Source organism: Dipteris shenzhenensis, chromosome 1, assembly GCF_047967505.1.
Source record: "Dipteris shenzhenensis isolate YYH24624 ecotype China chromosome 1, Dip_SZ_1.0, whole genome shotgun sequence".
Taxonomy (NCBI): Eukaryota; Viridiplantae; Streptophyta; class Polypodiopsida; order Gleicheniales; family Dipteridaceae; genus Dipteris; species Dipteris shenzhenensis.
The window spans coordinates 52121218-52144823 of record NC_141596.1 but is presented as its reverse complement, the minus strand read 5'-3'; the positions used below and the strand labels follow the sequence as shown (position 1 = coordinate 52144823).

The 23606-nt window shown below is 40.8% G+C and overlaps 1 protein-coding gene across 1 annotated transcript; it reads right to left on the bottom strand.

Annotated features, from left to right (window-relative positions):
• Positions 1 to 21468: 21468 nt before the first annotated feature.
• On the bottom strand, positions 21469 to 22582 carry LOC147906012 (peptidyl-prolyl cis-trans isomerase FKBP42-like). Its single transcript, XM_087382665.1, has 2 exons — positions 22430 to 22582; positions 21469 to 22160 (listed from the first exon to the last, which is right to left on the bottom strand). The coding sequence occupies exons 1-2, from the start codon at positions 22568 to 22570 to the stop codon at positions 21834 to 21836; spliced, it is 468 nt and encodes a 155-aa protein (XP_087238791.1). The 5' UTR covers positions 22571 to 22582; the 3' UTR covers positions 21469 to 21833.
• Positions 22583 to 23606: the final 1024 nt, after the last annotated feature.

Genomic DNA, 23606 nt, shown 5'->3' with positions numbered 1-23606 from the left:
CCCCATATATTTGTCTGAATCAAATTAAGAATACCTCGTGCTCTAGAGGTGCTTCTACCAAAATTGGTTCGCTTTTGTTTACCAAAGTAGCATGCTTCGCAAACTTTTCCAAGAAACTAAAGTTTCAAAATTCCAATTGCCATATTCTAATTTTCGAGCTCTTTCAAGCTTTTGAAATTGACATGTCCATATCTCTTGTGCCATATTGCGGAAAGTGGCATCTATTGTTGCAATTGAACTGACATGGCATGCAAACTTGGTACTGAAGCTAGCATTCTGAACAAGCATCCTTCCTTGACTACTTTTCCTACTAGCTGATATCCTTTGAATTTGCCTCTAATCGTGCATTCATCTCCATAAAAGATGACTCAATAGTTGTGTTTTGTCATTTCACCAAATGATAAGAGGTTCTTGTTGAGCTTCAAAACCCTTTCGAAACATAGAGTAAATCTTTCACCAATCCTTTCGTACCACTGAAATTATTCATAGGGATAATGCCTTTCCCTTGAATTGGATTTGGTGTGTTATCTGTAGTGTAGATACCGTTCTTCTGTCCTCCTAATGGTTTCATCTCTGTGATCCATTCTTGATGTTTTGTCATATGAGATGATGCGCCACCTCGGGGGGGTCACTATGTGTAAACCCTCTATATCACGTGCGTTCAAGGCCTATTTGTAAAATCCCTTATTTGTAATTTTTCCATTAATAAAATATACCCTTTTTCTATACAAACCTGTCAATTTTTTCAAATTCATTTAAAAACTCCCTTATGTAAATTAATTTTTGTAAAATTTAGATATTAAAAATATTATTCTATTGAACTCATGTGACAGGGTTACATATGATGAATGATCCCCTCGAGTGTGGCACTATCTATATACCAAGGATTTTGATATTCTTGATTAACGTTATAACTGCATTCCCCTTTTGAATTGCAATCAATGTCAAGATATACTGTTTCAATCTTCTGCATGTCCTTTCTTGCAAGAAACATATTCTCACGTTCATTGGCATAATGATTGTGACTTGAATGTCCACCATGATGATTTTCTCTTCCTCAAAAATTCCCTCAATTGTTGCTAGATTGACCACCTTGGTCGTATTGCTTCTTGCAGCAATCTCTTTCATAGTGTCCAAACTTATGACAGTAATTGCATTGAATGCTTTATATGGTGGTGGATGCATTCCCTCATTCTTGGTATCTTCCTCTATTGGAATGAACTTGGATTTTAACGTTGATGTTGCTGAGGATGCTAACTTTGCTTATGACTTTATTGTTGATGAAGACCACTTTGCTGAAATTATCTACCTCTACTTGTGCCTCTGCCTCTGCTTCTATCTGAGGATGTGAATGCTTGATCATTGGAATGACCTTTGTGTACATGAATGGCTTGCCTCATGAGTTCTTCACCAAGTAACACTCATTGTAGCTCTTCAATTGTTGGAATTTGTCATTAAATGGTAATACTCTAGACTAGATTATTGTATCCCTTTCCTAGCCTATTTAGAATGACTTGAACTATTTCTATGGGATTCATGGTCTCTCCTCTTGCTTGTGCGAGTTGATTGTTGTAATCCTTGATCTTGAGTACATAAGCATGATCAGTTTCATTGCTGTTGTAGAAACTTTGGTTGATTTGGTTTCTCAGTGTGAGAATCCTGGAAGTGATCCTAGACAAATAAAGAGCTACAAACATATCCCATGCTACTTACAAACATCCCAGATGAAGCTAACAAATAACACATGTGAGGAGCCAAGTGCGTACATTTGAGGGCTCCATTCCTATGAAAAACTAAATGAGTTCATGAAATAGTGCAATCAACAACTACCAAAACAAGGATGACTCTGACCAATTCACAAACGGTAATGTCAAAATCTATCATGATAAATCATCTACAACAAGAGCAACAATAGAGTTTTATTAACAACTATCTAATGAAGTAATTTTCAAGGCTTGTGAAAAATATATTAAGGAAGCTAGACATCCTCCATGTGGGAAAAAATATTACTAATTACAACACTACCATTTATATAAACCATCCATGGTATTTTTGAAAAATGATTTTCCTTAAGTATCTCTTGTGACTACTGTAAATGATTGCTATCAAACCGTAGTTCTACTTTTTCCAATAATGTTTTAATAAAAAAATTATGCACTAGTTTTGTATATTTTAATAATAAATAAAAATAAACTTTGAAAGCTACTAAAAGAGAGCATGACTTTGAAAGTAAAGACTCTCATCATGCCAAATCACAAGAAGTATGTTAAGGTATAACTGTAAGAAAATAATACAACGTCTGTGCTCAACAGATAACAGGATCTTGTATGCAAGAGAGAAAACAAGATAGTATGGAGAATCAAAAATTTGATTATTGTAGAACTGATACAATAGATGGCACTGCCTCCCAACCGTGCACTCCTGTGAAAGAAGCTTCGATGGCATGCTGGAAATAGTAGAAGACGGAGGCTGGATGCTAAGGAATCAGGGTTGCTATAGCCAGTGATGAAATGGGCTTCACGGGCTTGCTCTTATATAGCCACCAGTCATAGTCGGTTAGGCTCAATTGGGTGACCGACCCAATCCGCCCAAAACGGTCGACTGGGGGTCGGTCCCGAAATAGGCCACCGACCATATGATAGAACCGGTGCGCAAAACAGAGGCACTAACCTACGGTCTCCGTTCGGCCGGGATCATCTGAGGCTCCAAACGGGCCCCGCAACCCGAGAGTGGACTGCCTCGAGAAATGCTCTGTCTACTCTCAGTGCGGTCAATCAAGGGATGCCTTCCCGCACTTGCATGTAGCCTAGTTGGCAGTGTGCCAACTCTATCTGAAGCCATCTAGCCATCAGGCCACACATGGCCCCCATCTGGTGTCCAAACCAGGACCTACCGGGATAACCGAGCTACTCAAATGCCTTCTCCTCATATGGGGGGCTTACAAGTAGAGTTAGCTGGTTCCTGCATAGTTACACGACGAGAGTGGAGCATTGATATCTAACACCCCCCCTCAATGTCCACCTGCAAGTGAACTTACTTTTTCAGCCCAATGCCAAGTCGATGAAGATGCCTCTCCAGCAAGTCTCTTCCAAGAGCCTTCGTGAAGATGTCCGCAGCATTCTCTGTAGTCGGACAGTACACTAAGTCGACCTCTCCATCCATGATGAGCTCGCATACAAAGTGATATTGAATCTCAATATGTTTTGTGCGAGCTTGGAACACCGGGTTCTTTGCAATCGCCATGCAACTCTGATTGTCACATGATAATTGCGTAGGCTTGTTCTGCACTGCACCCATGTCCCCCAAAATCCTCCTCAACCACATTGCCTCGCAAGAAGCAAAGCATGCAGATTTGTACTCGGCCTCGGTAGAAGAAAGAGCAACTGTGGGTTGCTTCTTGCTGACCCATGACACAACTCCAGATCCAAGTGAGAAACAGTACCCTATCACTGATCTCCTGCTGTCCACGTCTCCTGCCCACCAATCCGAGTCACAGAATCCGGTCAAGATGTTGCCCTTGGTATTTCAGCACCCGCATCCTTGCCCTCCAATGGTTCTCCCGGGGCTTATTGGAAAACCTGCTTAGTACACCAGTCGCAAAACTGATGTCCGGCCGTGTGTTGCACAGGTAAATCAAGCTGCCCACAAGCCTTCTGTACTTCGCTTCGTCCACCAGTGGTGATGAATCCTCGTTTAAGAGCTTCGTGTCAACCTCCATAGGGGTACCAACTGTCTTGCACTCAGCCATGCCAAATGCCTTCTCTCCAGCATACTTCAGCTGTGAAATGAAGATCTGTTTCGGCTCCTGCCAAACTTCAATCCCCAAATAGAAATGCATCAGTCTGAGGTCTGTCATTTCAAACTCTCTTCCTAGCAAATGCTTCGTCTGCGAGATCTTCTCTTCATGGTTCCCTGTTATGACAAGGTCGTCCACATAAAGGACCACGATCATACACCTGCCTCCTTCTCTGAAGATATACAAATTTGCAGTAGATGGGCTCCTCCTGAACCCGTTTTGCAGAAAGTAGGCATCAATTCACTAGTACCACACTCGTGGAGCCTATTTCAACCCGTAAAGTGCCTTCTTTAGTTTGCAGACTTTACCTTCTGAACCGAGGATCTCAAAACCTGGTGGTTGTTCCACGTATATCTCCTCCTTGAGATCTCCATTCAGAAAGGCAGATTTCACATCCAATTGAAACACGGGCCAACTTCCCTGGGCAGCTAAAGCCAAAACACTGCGAATTGTGGTTAGTCAAGCTGTGGGAGCAAAAGTATCTTGATAATCAAAACCATGTACCTGTGCAAATCCTTTTGCCATGAGCCGAGCCTTGTACTTATCCAACATGCCGTCAGACTTGTACTTGGTCTTGTACACCCACTTGGTTCCGATTACCTTGCGTTTTGGTGGTCGATCCACAAGGTCCCAAGTGTTGTTCTTCATTATGGATCCATACTCTGATTGCATAGCCTCCATCCACCTATCATCGCCCTGTGCCTCTTCAAGACACTTGGGTTCATCAACACGGATCACTTCTGTCATCAAAGCATAGTTGACCAAGTGTTCCTGCGCCCTTCTTTGCTCCTCTAATCTCTTGGACTAGCGGTGTTCACATGGTTCCTCCTCAATGGCTGGAGGTTCTCTACCATCCAAAAGCTGCTTTACCCACTTCGAGAATGGCCGTTGCCGTTGCTGTTCTGTAGGCTCTTCTTCATCTTCTTTGTCTTGAATCCTCCCAAGCACCATTGTGGGATTTCGGTCTGCTATTGGTGGGGGTACTGGATATCCTGGTCGTGGTTATTTGGGAAGGAAGCATCCTCCTCCAATTGATGCGGCTGTTCTGAGAAGACCACAGCACGACTTACAATTACCTTCTTGGTAATAGGGTTATAGAGACGGTAACCCTTCGCCTCTTCACTGTAGCCCAAGAAAATACACTTCCGGCTCTTCGGTTCCCATTTGGTCCTGGTAGCATCAGGGACATGCACAAAACAGTCACATCCAAAAACTCTGAAATGTGCAGCTGAAGGTTTCTTACCAGAAAAGGCTTGCAATGGAGTCATCCCATTCACAGCCTTCGTGTAGCTACGATTCAGGATGTAAACTGTAGTGTTACATGCTTCAGCCCAGAAAGTCTTTGGCAAATCTTTCCCTTTCATCATACTCCGGCCCATTTCACAGATGACGCGCATCTTGCGTTCTGCTACTCCATTTTGCTGTGATGTATGTGGCGGGGGTTTCTGCCTCTTGATTCCGTGACTTTTGCAGTAACATTCGAATTCAGTCGATGTGAACTCTCCACCTCTGTCTGATCTCAACTTCTTCACCTTCCTCCATGTTTCTTTCTTCATTACATGCCATTCCTTGAACCTACTAAAAGCCTCATCTTTAGTCTTCAGGAAGTATATCCATATCCTTCTACTGTAGTCATCGATCAGCGTCATGAAGTAGTAGGAACCACCCAAAGCTTCTGTCTCCATCTTTCCACAGAGGTCCGTGTGAACGAGCTCTAGAGGAGCCTTTGCCCTGCTGGCCTCTTTAGCAAAGGGATGCCGATGCTGCTTGCCCATCATGCAAGCTTCACATACATTGGGCAGATCTGAAATTTCTGGTAGGTCTGCAATCATTCCACTTTTATGCATCTCCTTCAAAGAACTAAGATTTAGATGACCAAACCTCTCATGCCACAACTTAGTGTTCTTCACATCCGCTCGAGCACTGAAAGCTGAGAGTTCGTAAATGTTGTTGCGCCATGTACCTTTACCAATGACCTTTCCTTGAAGATCGAGGATCTGTGCACCATTCTTATCGAATTGAACTTTGAGGTCTCGATCCATGATCGTAGAAATGGACAACAAGTTCCTCTTGATATCTGGCACATAAAGAACATCGGACAACTGTTTTACAACTCCATTTGACTTGAGAGCAATCGTACCTTTTCCTTTTGTTGGACATTTTGCATCATTTCCGACTGCTACCAGGATGTCATTCCCTACCAGCTGTAGAGAGGTATACCAATCCTTCTGACTGGTCATGTGGCACGATGCACCACTGTCGATGATCCACGGTTGATCCACGGTTCATCCGCAGGTACATGAACTGCATCCATGCAAATCTCCTCAATTGTGACGAAATATCACCAAAACTCAAAGCTCACAGCTCTACTGGTACTGCCTGCACGCTGTTGTTGGACTCTTTCTTTACTCCATTCTTCTCATCTGCAATCTTCTTTCGACACTCATTCTGCTTGTGCCCTGCCTTGTTGCAATAGAAGCACTTGATCTTCTTCTTTCTCTTTTTATCATCAGAAGAAGATGGGTTACCAGAGTCCTTACCCTTACCTTTCTTTGATCCGGTCTAGAAAGCCGAATCTTCTCCAGTCCTCGTCTTTTGATGCATCTCCTCCTCCAGAAGCATCGCGCTGAAATCCTCAAAGTTGAGGGGCGGATTTCTATTCTACGTATTCAACGCCGTAACAAGACCATCGTACTTTGGTGGGAGAATCCGTATGCACCTTCGTGCTAGATTCTTGCTAGTGATGGTGATGCCAATCATAGTCATCTGATCGTGCAGATTCTTCACCCTGGTGATGAACTTCTCTGCCGCTTCAGACTCAGACAACTTCTCGTTCGCGAGTTAAGTCTCCAGATTCTAAATCCGCGTCTGATTCGTGGTCTCGTACTGATTTTTCAAGACCGTCCATGCCTCCTCTGTTGTGGTGACATGTTAAATTAACACCATGATGGAATCACTAACACTGCAGACAATAGAACACAGCGCATCTGCATTTCTTCTTGTCCACGCGAGAATCTCATCCGCAGTTGGTACTATCTGTTGTCCTGCATTGGCTGGATCCGATCTCGCAACCAGCCTCACATCCACCCCAGTAGCAGTGTCCCAAAGCTCGTATGCGCTTAGGATGGTCTTCATCTTGAACTTCCAGAGTGGATAGTTAGAGCCGTCCAACTTTTTGCTTTCGCCGAACGGTGGGATTCGCAGTCTTGCAGGCTGGGCCATCTCTCACAATCTGCTCGCAAACAGAAACACACTACCAAATCTTCTTGCTAGAGTCCAGGCTCTGATACCATGTAAGAAAATAATACAATGTCTGTACTCAACAGATAACAGGATCTCGTACACAAGAGAGAAAACAAGATAGTATGGAGAATCAAAAATTTGATTACTGTAGAACTGATACAATAGATGCCGCTGCCTCCCAACCGTGCGCTCCTGTGAAAGAAGCTTCGATGGTGTGCTGGAAACAATAGAAGACGGAGGCTGGATGCTAAGGAATCAGGGTTGTTGTAGCTAATGATGAAATGGGCTTCACGAGCTTGCTCTTATATAGCCACCAGTCATAGTCGGTTAGGCTCAATTGCGTGACCGACTCAGTCCGCCCAAAACGGTCAACTGGGGGTCGGTCCCGAAATAGGCCACTGACCATATGATAGAACCGGTGAGCAAAATAGAGGAACTAACCTACGGGTCTCCGTTCGCCATCCGAGATCATCTGAGGTTCCAAACGGGCCTCGCAACGCGAGAGTGGGCTGCCTCCGGAAATGCTCCGTCTACCCTCAGTGCGGTCAGTCAAGGGATGCCTTCCCGCACTTGCATGTAGCCTAGTTGGTGGTGTGCCAACTCTATCTGAAGCCGTTCGGCCATTAGGCCACACATGGCCCCCATCTGGTGTCCAAACCAGGACCTACCAGATAACCGAGCTACTCAAATGCCTTCTCCTCATATGGGGGGCTTACAAGTAGAGTTAGCTGGTTCCTACGTAGTTACACGAGAGTGGAGCATTTATATCTAACAATAACCACATATCTAAATTTCTAGTCTCACATCAATCTTTTGTTATGCATGCTTTGATATACAATTTTGAAAAATGAGTTTACTTAAGTACTTCTAGTGGTATTCTTAGTAACTTTTGCAAACCTTAGTTTCATTTTTGTTAATAATACTTTATGCAATAATTTTGTTATTTATTATAATCAATAGAAATTCAATTTTAAAAGATTATGGATAGGCTGGTCATGCATTGTTAGTTCCTAGTACATGTATGTATTTTCTAAATTCATAAATAATTTATCTCATTTATCTATTAAGGAGAGGTTTTAGTTATTCAGAGGAGAAATTTGAAATGTTCAATTAGGATGCTTTTTTGAACGTGGCCTTCCAATTCTTTGTTTTAGTTTTAATTCATTTGCCTCCCAGGGAGTCCTCCTCTAATTTCATGTGTGCTCCACCTTCACTATGTGTCTCTTTGTCCTTTCTATCTTTAAAGGTATAAAGCTTGTACCTTTTGTAGTTATGCCTTCTAAATAAAACATTACTTAATATAGAGTGTCAGGTCAAATTTTCCTTGCCAGCATGACCATTAGGACAAAAAAATTGCCTCTCCAGATTGTTGACAGTTCAATTTTCCTGCATCTTCTAAAGCTCTTGTGTATAAGTTTGGATCACATTTTTCTAAAAGAGTATCTTATTGATGAGATATGATTTTTCAAAGCCCGAAAGTTTGAATTTTTTAGAAAGGGACTATAGGCACCATTGAAAAAAAATGCAGTGCTCGATTCACAATTCCATTATTATCAATCTGATTCCAATAGTATATTCCCCAATATCCCTATCTCCCTTTGGCTTTGTCCCCCACATTGAAGCATCTATTTCCCATAGAGTCAATGAGAATTTGAGTATAGATTGAGTCTATTGTTGCTGAGAAGTACCTTGTATCTTTCGCTTCTTGATTGGATGAGATATGACCAGCATTACGATATGTTACTGACTTTGCTTCAAGTTCATTCTTCATCACTCGCTTAGCATGAATGACATTACTTAACATTATCCATTAGGTAATTTTCTTTTAGCTCAACTTATATGAGCAAGATCTAGATTCGTATCAATAGGATACAAAAGATATCCATTGCTCTAGTTGTCATGCTTGAGAAATAATCTAAGAGCTAAGGAATGCATTGTATGAAATTTTAACCAAATGAAGAGATGCAACATACAAACAAGCTACCCTTATAAGAGTAAATGGATGTAGGAGCTATAGTTTGTAGCCCAATTATGAGTAGAAGCTAGATTTGTATCAGTAGGAAATGAAAGGTATCCATTGCATGAGTTTGCAGGTTTGAGAAGGAATCTAAGAGCAAGGAATGTAGTGTATAGAATTGTAGCCACATGAAGAAATGTAGCATACAAACAATATATCATTGCAAAGTCAAACAAATCTAGGAATTGAAGTCTGCAAGGAAATATGGGGGAATAAAGAGAAGGATAAAGCATAAAGCATATCTTGCAAACAAAGTCAAACTAATGTTTGACCTAAAATGTGCAAAGAATTTATCCTAAGAGGTATTTTACAATTTGCTAGTGTCAATAACAATTATCAAAATTGTCTCGAGATTTACTAGTGATATATTTTATATAATCATCTAGATATATTTTTTACATTGGTTTCATTATTAAGAAAAAGTTGAAAGTTTTTTCTTCTATAAAAACAAAAGCTCAGTATATATGCCAAGATTGGAACTAAATTTAGAAAAAGAGATAATATTAGGATTTAAGATTCTAAATTTATAAATAATTTCCATGAAAGTTCACCAAATTTTTATTTAAAAAATCTAGATACTTTAAAATTTAGCCAGAATATATATTCATAAATAGCTTGAGTTTAGATTCTAGGCTCTAGCTAGTTGTTGGCATGTTACTTGTAGATAACCATAAAAAACTAAACATTCATTCAAGTTTGTCACTAGCAGTCATCATGATAATGTTTGAAAATTAGTGGTTCTATATTGTAGTTCTTATCTTCTTGAGTCTCAACTCTAGAATTTCAATTGCTCTCAAGTCTTGGCTCTCCACCCTCAAACTCGCACCAAGCCTCAAATATTACTCTTTAATCTCTCTAACATTTTGATATCACGAGCAACACCTCATACTACCTTGCAACTTGCTCTAGTAGCCAGTGTCCAACATCCAAAGGTATGGGAGAATTTTGTGAAAACTTTGAATTTTTTATGCCATGAGATGTCTTTAGATAATTTTAAAAATTTTGCATTAATGCACAATTGATGAGCATAAATTTTGCCTTAAAATAGCATGAATATTAAATGAAAATGTGATGATTGACAAGATTGCATTAGGAAGTGTAGGAGAAGCTACCACCAATAAATGTCATATTACCATCAAAATACATGACAAATATCAATTAAAAATGCTTGTGGGGATTCTTCATCATTTAAACTCGTCCAAATTCCCATGAATTTAATGGAACGTGTTATATTTCACATCTACCCAAATGCTCTAGTATGTAATAGTCTTGTTCTTCATTGATACCTTGATTACATATGGGTATTTGGTTAAGTCAAATAATCACCAAAAGCCTCTGACCATTTATGTAGTTAAACTAATTCTCCTTCACTAGTAGCTATTCTACCATCTATATCCTCCAATATAGAGAGAGCATTGAGAGAAATCCCACTAATATCTTGAATCCCTATTATTGGATCATTTATCCCACTAACCTCTTCATTTATTTTCCTTTGTGCTTTCTCAACATAGTTTTATACCGACTAGTAACGTTAAGTTGTACTCACATTCAACACAAGAAATCTCTTAAGTGTTAAGAACAATAAACTTACACATAAAAAATGTTCGTTCTCAATACCCATGACCATGTCAGTAATTTATGCTCTCCATACATGCTTGAATTTAATGATGCAGAGCCCTTTTGTGCAATCCTTTTCTTCTGGTAAATAACTACCTATGCCTAGGTGATGTCAAGAAAGCCCATTTAATAGTACTCTAAACATATAAATATGAACTATACTACATTGCAAATTTTGAGTGATGCCTTATCACATTAGCTTAATTACATCTACCATGGTCCATATAAAGAAAATTTTGAATATAGCCTTTGAATTCACCTATTGCTAACACTTCTCTCGAGCAAGGAAATGGCTCGAATTTTACTCCTTTAGATTTGGTTGTCTAATATCAAGTAGGTAAGCCTTGGGTATGATTTCATCTTGATCATAAATTGTTTTTTATACACAAATGGTTGGTAATTTTATCACTACAAAACTATTCTCATCACAAACAACATTAAAAATGGCACACAAGTATGAGAGCATCAATATGTATTCATCCAAAAGATGCCACTTCATTGCTTCCATATAATACCACATCTAAGCCCTCTTCTAGTGTGAATATATATAACAAGTTTAAAAATGTAAAAATATCTTCATCTAGTGCATAAACACAAATGGCAAGAGATGATCTATATGAGTAAATTATTTTTCATAACTATGATCAATGCATGTTATCAACACTTGAAATGTGTTAATTGATATGATTAGTTAACTTATAGCACTTTAACATATAAATATGATAATATATTATAATCTCAACACTAGAAAATAAGACATATCTATTTCACCTATGCATACATAAAAGAATCAAGGATTCTATATTGGTCTCTCATTGGTGGATAGACCTCCCTTGGGCCCCACTACCTTCCACTTGCATCCCTCTTGCTTGCACCACCTGTTGGGGCATTGACTCGTCCCCTTAAACTTTTGGATGGTCCCCCTACCCTCTTCCTTCTCCATGGTGGGCCCAAATTCGTGTGGAATTCCCCCGCCCCCCTCCCTCAAAAAACAAAAAACAAAATTTTGGAAAAGTGTCCCCACCCCCCCAAACACCTCCTAGGAGTCTTTCGAAACTATCCCCATTCACTCGCAACCTTCTTCTTAGCTTCTCCTCTTAACCTTCTCTCAGCCTCCTCCTCTCAAACTTTTTTCTCTTTGCTCCCTTTCTTTCTACAATGGTGGGGCACTCCCCTTCCCCTCCCCTAGACCGAATCGATCTCTTCAATCTTGTGTAGGTCACATTTTGAAGGATGACATAGATTTTTGGATTCTCAAGAGTTCAGGATAATATCTTGGGCTACAATGCAACATTATATGATAGGTCCGTTCAAGGTTTCAAGAAAGGACAGAGCAAATAAAGGGAATCTTTGGCAGGGTCGCATTGTTGGGTTTTGTAATACCAAAAGGGACTCAAGCTGAAGGTTTAACTTTTGTTCTAGCATGATAGACTGGGTTATTTGCCAAGTCTATACTACTCATGTTGTCACAATAAATGACAACTGGCCCATCTGTAGACTGATGCATATCATAAAGTAGCTTATGCAACCAAGCTACCTCACATGCAGCCATTGCTGCACCCCTGTACTCAACCTCTGTCCTCCACAAGGCAACTGTAGGCTCTTTCTTGTTCCTCCAAGTGACTGCAACACTCCCAATGGAGAACACATATCCACTGGTAGATCTTCTATCAGAAATATACCAACCCAATCAGCATCAGTGTATCCATGCAACTGTATCTGAATCCCAGTCTCATAAAATAGTCCATACTGCAATGTAGACTTTACATACCTCAGTATGCATCTAGCCACATCCAAATGTGGTTTCCTTGGAGCTTGCATAAACTGACTTACCAACCCAATAGCATAGCTCAAATTTGGCCTGGTAATAGTCATATAAATCAAACTTCCTACTATGCGTCTATACATAGTAGGGTCTTCCAGAAGCTCACTTGCATATGTGCTCAACTTCACATTCTGCTCCAAAGGAACTGAAATAGGCTTACAGCTTGTCATCCCATATTTGGATAGCATGTCCAATCCATACTGCCTCTGTAAGAGCCATATCCCACTTGTGGATCTAATCAACTCAATGCCCAAGAAGTAACGCAACTCTCCCAAATCCTTCATCTCAAACTTCTGCTTCAATAGCATTTTCACATGAAGGATATCTTCATCACTATCACCTGTGATGATCAAATCATCAACATAAATGACAAGCAGCATAATGCCTTTCTCTATTTTTCTCACATAAAGTGAGAAATCTACCTTGGAAATATGAAAGCCAATAGTGACAAGATACTGTCCTATCTTGTCATACCATGCTCTGGGTTCTTGCTTCAAGCCATACAAGGCTTTCTTCAACCTGCAAACAAACTCAGGATGAACAACATGAACATAACCTGGTGGCTGCTCCATGTAGACCTTTTCTTGCAAATCACCATGCAAGAAAACATTCTTTACATCCATCTAATATAAAGACCATCCCTTTGATGCAGCCATAGCAATGACTGCTCTTACGATTGCCATCCTTGCAACCGGACTGAATGTTTCTTCATAATCAATGCCATATGTCTGTGCATACCCCTTGACAACTAATCTTGCCTTGTATCTGTTCACCGAACCATCTGCATTGTGCTTCACCTTATAAACCCACTTGCAACCAATTGCATTCTTGTCTTTAGGCAAAGGCACCAATTTCCATGTAGCATTTGCTTCCAAGGCATCCATTTCTTCATCCATGGCTTTCTCCCATTTTTCTTTTCCCATGGCTTGCTCAAAAGAAGTGGGTTCTGGTTCATGTATCACTTTGACCATATAGGCATAGTGAATGGCTGTAAATCCATCATATTTTAGCTTATCCATAGGATACCTAGCTCTGGTAGACTTGCTTAAAATAGGCTCACTACCAGGTGCTCTCAAAACATCCCTTGTCTTCCTTACTCCAGGTGTAACAACAAAAGGAATACCCAACTCATCATCAAGGCTCTGTTCTGAGCCACTGGATTCACCATCCACATAAGAGGCATTCACATCAAACATGGGCTGATCTACTTTCTCTTTTCCTTTTCGTGATACTTGCATACCACCATCTGCATTGCTTTGAGGAGATCCTCCTGATCTCAATCTGCCTGTCCATGGCAAAGTATGTGAACCACTGCTAGAGGACACTACAGGTCCACTAATATTTTGTGATTGCTGCTGTGAATTCTGTGCAGCATTACCATTTTGTGCATCTACATCATCAATCACATTTACTGGTTCATACTAGCTGCTCATCTCATCAAAAACAACATCTCTGCTTACTGTAAACTTACGAGTAGAAGGGTTATAGCATCTATACCCTTTCTGCTGCAGAGAATAACCAATAAAGGTGCACTTTCCAGCTTTTGGATCCAACTTGGATCTCAACTCATCTGGCACATGAACATAGGCAATGCAACCAAAAACTTTCAAATGAGAAATATCTAGTTTCCTACTAGTATACCTCTCCTCTAGCGTCATGCCATGTATTGCCGCAGTGGGAATCCTGTTCATTATGTAGACTGCTGTAGCAACTGCTTCAGCCCAATAATAATATGGCAGGTCTTTTTCGTTAAGCATGGCACGAGATACCTCTCCAATATGCCTGTTTTTCCTTTCTGCAAGTCCATTTTGATGTGGGGTATGACTGCATGAATATTGATGCTTTATGCCATGCTCCTATAGTAACCTTGCAAACTCATTTGACAGGTACTCTCCCCCTCCATCTGACCTTAGGCATTTCATTTGCAGGCCTGTTTCTTTCTCAACCATAGCTTTAAAAGCTTTGAAATGCCCAAACACTTCACTTTTCTTTTTTATAAAATACACCCAAACTTTTCTGCTGTAGTCATCAATAAAAGTGCCAAAATAATGACAGCCTCCAATAGATGCAGCTTTAGTAGTCCACACATCAGAGTGGATTAATTCCAATGGCCTCTTACTCTCTTGAACATGTCTAGGAAATGGTTTCCTTGCCTATTTTCCAAATTGACAGGCTTCACATACCTTATGCATTTCTGCAACCTTGAACTTAGGCAATCTTGCAACAATATTTTGGGCCTACATTAATTTAAGTCACTGTACATTAACATGACCAATGCGTTTATGCCAGATATTTATATCTACGACTACACCAGCCCCATGTGCAAACATTGCTGCACTCAATTCAGGCATGTCTGCATCCAACATAAACATCATGCCCTTCTTCTTCCCTTTTGCTATCAAGCGACCTTTATTTTTCATATCCTCAACAAAGCATCCATAAGGATTAAATCTGACCTGGAAGCCCTGCTCAACCATTTGATCAATAGAAACCAAGTTCTTGGTGATATTCGGGACATGAAATTTTTCAGACTGGTATTTCTTTTTCCCATCCTGCATAGACAAAGGAATTTTACCCATCTGCACAATAGGATGTGCAGTATCATCACCAGTCTCCACAAATCTTGGTCTTTCCATTTTCCTTGCATCTTGCATCCATTCTGCATGACCTGTCATGTGGTTTGATGCACCTGAGTCAACATACCACACATCATTGCTTTCTTTTGCACTTGTCACAGAATTGATCATGTGCTGCTCTATAAACAAATGCTCATTTCTGTCATCACACTGTCTACTAGAGGATGCATAATTGCCTTGCTACAATTTTTCAGTCATGATGTCATTCTGCTTTTTATAGCAGTCTTTAACCATATGACCCATTTTACCACAGTAGTAGCATTCAACATTGTTGTTTGTGTTTTGGCCTCTCTGCCATCCACCATGACCTCTTTGGCTCCCCCTGCCTCTAAAGTTACGATGTCCTCCTCCATAGGACTAGTTTTCTTGAATTTGCTGCATATTTTGATTTCTGCCACGGCCTCTAGATCGGCTTGCCCTACCTCTGCCTCTACTCCAAACAATCCTTTGTCGTAATGCTGACCATTGCCACCCCATCCTTGCCATGTCATACTTCTCTCTCGATCTTCAACCCGCCAGCCTCTCCCTTCTCTACCCCTCTAACCTTCAGACCCTTGTTGCCCACCCCATCCTGCTCAACTTCCAAGCGTGGCGTCGGGTCATCACAAAGTCCACCAATTACCCACAAGACGATGACGTGATGCAACTAGCCAAGCCTGATGAACTCATCCCATGGGTTTGCACTCCCGACGGCCTCCAAGCCGATATCAACTGGATGCAGACCTATGGCCAAGCCTCAGTAGCCCAAACGCAAAGTCACCAAGTTGCCTACCATCCCCTTGGCATAATCATTCTATATAACTGGGTGCTGTAAAGCTCTCCACGACTCTCTCGAGTCCTTGGTCAACAATTTTAAAACAATCCACATAGCATATCCTGAAGAAGTCACTGAGGCAGAGGGGCAGGAATCCATGGCAATTTTTAAGTCCACCACCCACCCGTCAAAATCCCACAATCGCCTCCTATTGATCCCACCCAACCCCCGCCAGCAAACCACCCATGCCATCCCGCCCCAACTCCCCCGCACAAACCTCCCCGTGTACTCCTCCAATGCCTCCAACACAAGCTTTGCATAGCAGGGGACCTCCCAGTCCATCTCCTCCAACACTCATGTCGACCTTTCAGAGGAAGCACTCAACACGCTCCTCAAGCCGAAGAATTTTGTACATATGCCCACCATCGACTTTTCACCCACTGGGACTGTTGAAGAGGAACCCATGCCTATGGACAACAACGGTGTCCCTCCAACACCCCCCTCCTCCCCGCCCAAAGATGTTCAATGGTGACCCAATCTGCAGTCCTTCCAAGATCTACCCAACAGTGCCCTAATGCATCACTGGAAGAAGCAGATCGAAGGCTCTCGCCTCCACCTCTATTAAAGTATGGAAGTTCGCCCTCTTACCCAATTTATTACCCAGTCCTTCAACAATTGGCGGTGAACCCATCCAAAGCGCACTAATTAGTGTGACTGTAGGTGACAGTAATTAGTGTGATCACCCAGTGTGATCACCTACAGAAAAGGGTGATGAAGAAGAGCAAGAATTGCCAGAGACACCCCGAGACGAGCAGCAACTCAGACAGTCTACTAGGGAAAGTAGACCCCTAGGAAGATTGACATATGCTCAGAAAGGCAAAGCAATTCGGATTGAAACCACCAATTATGCTCTTATGACTACAACCATGGCTATAAAAGAGCCAGAGTACGCAGTTGACAAGCCAGAATGGCAAATTGCTATGAATGAAGGAATGGAAGCATTGTATAAAAACAATACTTGGGAATTATGCAACCTTCCACCAAGAAAGAAGGCCATTGCAAACAATTGGGTTTTCAGTAGCAAAGATGGATTCCATAAGATTTTTGGTATCACTAGCGACACTCAGTAGATGGGAATGCATATCAGCTAGATGTCAAAAATGCTTTTCTCAATGGCTAGCTAGACGAGGAAGTCTACATGCAGCAACCAACAGGGTATGTTAAACCATGGAAAGAGCATCACGTTTGCCATCTCAAGAAAAGTCTCTATAGCTTAAAGCAACCACCTAGAAGTTGGTACAACAAATTGACAAGTATTTTGTTAATCTTGGATACATGAAGTCCAATGCAAATCATACTCTCTACTACAAAGTTCAAGGGGAAGACATTACTATTGCACTTTTGTATGTAGATGATCTGGTTGTGATAGGAAGTAATGATAGCTTCATCAGTAAGTTGAAACAAGGCTTATCTGCAAAGTTTGATAGGAAAGATCTTAGACTTATGCACTATTGTCTTGGTATTGAGTTCTAAAGAGACTCAGACAGCACCTTCATGAGCCAATAGAAATATGTGAATAGTCTCCTAAAGAAGTTTCATATGGCAGATTGCAAGATTGCAGCCACTCCCATGGAACAAAGTTTGAAATTTACTAAAGATCCAAGCCTACAGTCAATGACAAGTACTATTGATATCGCATTGGATCTCTTATATAACAGACTATCACAAGGCCAGATATTTGTTGTGCAGTAAGTTCACTTGCATAGTTTATGGCAAATCCAAAATAGTCTCATTGAAATGCAGCCAAAATAGTCTTGAGATACATCAAAGATATAAGAATAGAATACAGGGAAGTCATCCAAGGTTGCACGGATAATGTGACATTGATTTGCAGGAGATCATGAGTAGGATATGCATTTTTCTTGGTTGAGATGGTTGTCAAACAAGCAACCAACTATTTCTTTGTCTTCAACAAAAGCAAAATATAGGGCACTCACAACATGTGCATGTGAGGCTATATGGCTCAAAAGACTATTGTGAGAGATAGATTACTTTGTCTCATCAAAGCCAACAACAATATACTGTGATAATCAGTCGGCTCAATCATTAGCCAAGAATCGAGTATATCACTCTAGGACAAAGCACATTGATGTCAGAGAGCACTTCATCAGAGAAAGAGTGTTAGTTGGGGACATCACATTGCAACATTTTGACAACAAAGAGAATGTTGCAGATATCTTTACAAAATCACTTGGGAAAGAGCTTTTTAAGAAACACCGACAAGCTCTTGGTTTGACCCAGAGAAGGGGTGTGATGGAATGTAATGCTCAATTCTTCTTCGATTTCCCAGAATCATCATCTTGAGGGAAGGCCTACTTCTTGATGTTGATCTTGAGAAAAGGTGTTGAGGAACCATCTCAACATCATGTTATCATATGTGCATAGCACTAACCCAAAAGAGTGTTAAAAAGGAAAGCGTTGGAGACCCTAACCCTAACCCTAAAGGGGTTTTTATATATCCTTTATTTCAACTAAATCTAGTATACAGTTAGTCATGAAGGAGTTGAATAGTTGAATGCAGCCTTCAATGGTCTCCCTTGGAAGAAGGTGGTCAAGTTATTGGAAATGAACCAAATAGCGTGATTAAACCAAAGTGGTTGTGCTGTCTAGGGGAGAGGGAGGAGACGGGGGAAACCCTAGAGGAGGGATTAGAGGAAGTATGGGAGGATTAGTGTGCTTGGTGTGTGGGGTGCTTAAAAATAGAGTGTAAAGGAAAAATTACATGGGGGGTACATAAAGGAATAATTCATAGTTGGGAAAGTATACGTGTGTGTGTGCATGCATGCATGTGTATGTGTGTATGCACATGTGTGTGTGTGTAAAGAAGTAAGTCTTTGTATGTAAGAGATGCATTTACTAATCAAAATTATTGGGTGTGTGCGCGCGCATGCGTGCATGCATGTGTGTGTGTGTGTGTGTAAAGAAATAATTGTTTGTGTGTAAGAGATGCATTCACTAATCAAAATTATTGTGTGTGTGTGTATGGCCCACCCCAACCAAAGGGTAAGACCACATGGTGGGAGTAAGCCCACCATGTGGAACTTACTCCCAACCTACTGACAATAAGTGAATAAAAGTGGATCTATATGATAAGTGTCAAAATGAAAAAAACTTATGTCTGTACCTATGGCATTGGTTTCCTTGCTTAATAATCATCTTGATTTGTACTCTTGCTTAAGTTATTGTTCAATAATGGTTGTATAGGCAAGGGTTGGGATTACTTTGTCATGGAAGGCTTAGGTAGTTGATTCTTTGTTCCTTTATGTTAAGCCACACATACACACACGAGCATATTGTGACTTTAATAATTGCAAAAATGAAAATGTTAAAGTAAAGAATAGTAGTGTTATGATACATGTATATACTTACAATGTGAAGGAAACAAACTAAATTTACAAGATCAACCATGTACAGACGCTGAACCCTCACCTCCAAGCTTTTTTTGTCTTTAGAAACCCACCTTTTCAATGCCTCTCTTTCTTTTCTCTAACGTGTGATTGCATTAGCCTAAACCCTTGAGCAATGCAAACATCATTGTCATCCTTCAAATATTGTCATACACAAGATTGAAGTGATAGCTTTGGGCTAGGAGAAAGTGATTGCTTGATTGGATGCAGCCACACTATACCTCAATTGTGAGTTTATCATAGCAACTTTCTCTCTCTTTTTTGGTACCTTTGAGTAAGGCAAATACAAATGTAGATTCAGTCCGATCTAGTGTCCTTGAAGCCCATCTTCTTTGCCAATCAATTCGAATGAATCCTTGCATATGTAAAGAGTCTACTGGACACAAAATTAATGAAACAAATATCATCCCATAAATCTAGCCATTCTTCAACTTCGAGCTATTGATATCATGTATTGGGTCTAATCGGTGCAATCCTCTTTTTCACCATGTTCTGATCTGCAACCACAAATTAGACAAAAACCCTTTGCATTTTCATAGCCATGAGATGACTTTCCTTATCCCTAGTGCACCACTTGGCAACACCATATCAAGGGCGACGCTCATTGCACCTATCCAAGGGATATGCATGAAGCAAACTAAGCCCTTCAAACCCTTGCAATACCAAGATTTACGATTCTTTTTCTCTAAAGGGTAAATACATGAGATTGAACCTCTTGATTAACCTGGAGATAGCCTTTGTTTACCCGTATCTAGTAATACTCACATTCGACAAACAAACAAAGCATTGCATAAGAACTTGCAAAGTATCACCATTCTTGCATAAGAACTTGCAAAGTATCACCATTCTTGTTTCTTGTCAACCTCATCCAAGGAGTCATCAACAAGAGACCTTCTCTTATGTTTATCTTTCCAATTGCCAATTTCTTTTTTCCCCTTTTGCTTTTGTTTTCCACGTCCATTTGGTTGCCATTACAAGATTTCACCACAGTTAAGTTTCAAATTGAATTGGCATGGCTTAGACACTCACTTAGCTTCCAAATCTTCCCTGATATGTTTCTCTCTATGCCCATATGAGCATTCAAAATCTTTACAATAACATGTAAGGAACTACCCAAGCAAACTGGTGAAGGATCCCTTGTCAATGCGCAATTGCCACGTATCCTCGTACCTTTGCCACATACAAATATCTGTTTCTTCTTGGGACCTGGTAGAAAGCACATCATAGCTTTCGAGAATAGCAAAGGATTATTCCTCGGCCTCAAAGACCCACTCAACTCAATAAATGTGCTACCTTTGTCTTGAAATCACCACTCCACTAACCACCCAACGTTTCTACACCTTGCAGAGTCTTCATGGCCTGCATTGACACATTCTTATTAAGATGAGCTCGAGTTGGTGAGCCATCCTACACCAGCTCCCTCGAGGCAAGCATGCAAGACTCTCTTATCACGCTTCTTCAACACCCAACGAATCAGTCCATCACAAAGGCTCCCTTCAGGAGCAACAAGATTAGTGTATTGACTCATGCATCTAGGAGTTACACACCTATCACATTTACTCACAACTGCACATGCAAGAAAGCTGTAAAAATAAGTAACTTCATGAACGGTGACGTGAGGTGACTTTCTTGGTTCACTCTAAAGAGCCTTGTTTTATGCTTAAGATGTAGATCAAACAACCGGATAAACTGCTCTCTCCATAGTTTGAACAAGAATATTTCTCATGTTTAGCCATATGCCTTCTTAAGATATGTTATTCTTTTAAGGTTATTAATTTCATACAAATGCAAATTTTCAACTCAAGACTTGCCCTAGCTTTATCCAACACTTTAGAATTAAAAAAGGGTACAAATTCAGCGTCTCAGTTTTTTAGGGCCATTAAGCAGTACATAAATTTGGTGTGTGCATAATTCAGGCGTGTCTTAGTACAGAACGTTCAGATATTCCATTCTGCAGAGAGAGATCAATAGTTGTTTCAAAGCACGTGCATCTGCTATTACAACAGACAATGAATGAACAGAATCATAACACTATTACGGTTTCTACTTTTAATGTGATTCTTGGGAACTTGAGAACATTTAATGGCAATAACTGAATCGTTTTTTATTCTTTTAGCATAAAGTTCCTCCTTAATGGAGACCTTTTTCTCTTTGAACAGTCCTTCCATGTACATATATAGCTTTTAGGAAAACAGTTCGCCGGCCTCTCTTTCATAAGACAAGTTACTATCTTAAAGACTCACAAAATCCGCTCAGAGCTTGCCGCAACTAGAACTAAGGCATTAGCCATAAATTACTATCATGCCTACAACAAATGGACAGGTCACTCTTTCCAAACTAGCACCTCAAGTCCAAATATATGCAAACTGCCAAATAGGTAACGATCAGTGTAGGACACAAATCTTCCCTGGGGGGGCGAGAGTTAACACTCCTTGGAAGTTAATCTGGCAATTTGCAGGTTCTCTCTTACTCGGAATGCTAATCATCCTTATTATTGCAAATTCTAAAAATTGATCTAATCTTTGACGTAATCCAGCTCCACAATATCTGATACCAGTACAATTTTCTTGTCTTTGCAGCACGAGGAGGACCAAATAATCCCTTGTACAGTTCCTTCTGCTTCTCATATACTTGTTTGTCCTGTTCAGCAAGTAGACGCAGCTCTTTAACAACAACTTTGTCTTCCGGAGATAGCTTCTTAACTTTCTTGAAATCCTCTCTGGCTTCATCTGTCCGACCAAGAGCAGCACGAGCCTTGCCTCGTCTAAACAAAGCTTTGACATTTGTCTCATCCTCCTGCAAAACCTGATGAAGTTCCAAGCATATTTGGAGCAATCAGAAAATCTGCTTGTTTGCATTCTAGCCCAATACTCAAGTGATGCCTCAATAATCTTCAAACGTTTTGTCAAGCTAAGGCAAGCAAGCACACTAGAAAAGCTTTTTGGATCCTGGAAATCTTATATCCCTAGGGCATCTGACGCAGAAATTAAACGACTCGATTGAGTGGTTTTTACAAAGATTTGAGCCAGTCATTGTAAATTGACCTTAATCAAGCTTTGACAAATTCAACATACCATACTGCACTGTGCAATTGCATCATCATAACGATCCAATCTCAACATACAGGCTGCCATGTTCAAATGGCATGGATGTTTTACAGCATTCGCCATGTCCTTGTATTTTCCAAATAACTGAAACATGAACTCATCATTCATATACGCCAGAGCCTGATCCAAACACAGAAAAATAATAATGTCATGATCTGATGCTGTGCATGCAAACAAATTGGGACCCACCAAGGTTGAAAACAACCTATACTTTCAAAAGATTAAATATATCAAATCTTACAAAAAGATGGCCAGTTTTCTCTTTCAATGCCTCACAGAGAGGTAATTCTTTGTATTGTTTTCAAAGTCCTCATAGAAGTTACCTTTTTCACGCGGGGAGGGAGAGGAGCAGGGGATACCTGGCTCCCTCCCCAGGGAGAGTGTTAATTGCAGCTATATCTGTAAACGTAGTACGGCATCAAGACTGGAGGACACTTTATACCAATGTTCAAGAAGAGTTAAATCATCCTAAACTCCTGACTATTCTAGTTGGCTGGCTAGCCAGACTGAGGCTAGGTTGGCTGGCTCCTTGTCCAGTTGGCCATTGGCTGGCCTGTCATCCTAAACTCCTGACTATTCTAGTTGGCTGGCTAGCCAGACTGAGGCTAGGTTGGCTGGCTCCTTGTCCAGTTGGCCATTGGCTGGCCTGTGTGGGTGGCCTTTTGGCTAGCTTATGGTGCCGCTAAATGGGCTGTCTCAGGCCCTGTGTTCTTGTCTGCTACCCTTCCCATTCTTGTTGCCTCAATGCGAACCTCTACCATTACTGACTCCTCATGGTCATGCAAAGAAGTGAGATCCACGTCGACGGATGTATCTCACCTCACCATAATTGCAGAGTGCTCAATAACGGGGGTGATGAAGAGAAGCCGACCACCAAGGAATCAAGGTGATGACTCTTCCTGCACTGAAAATGAGCTTTTCCACTTGAATGTGGAAAAATAAACTTGGTGGAGCCAGCCTTACGATGGAAGAGCCAGATCCTTCCCACTAAACGATGGAGACAACTAAAGATCAACTGGTTAAGGAGCCACACTAGACTTCGATAATTGAAAGAACCTGCTGATGGAGAATGAGGGTCAATTCCCCACATGGAAGGCGTACATACGAGGAGAGCATGGAGGATTGACACCGGTAGAAAGACAGG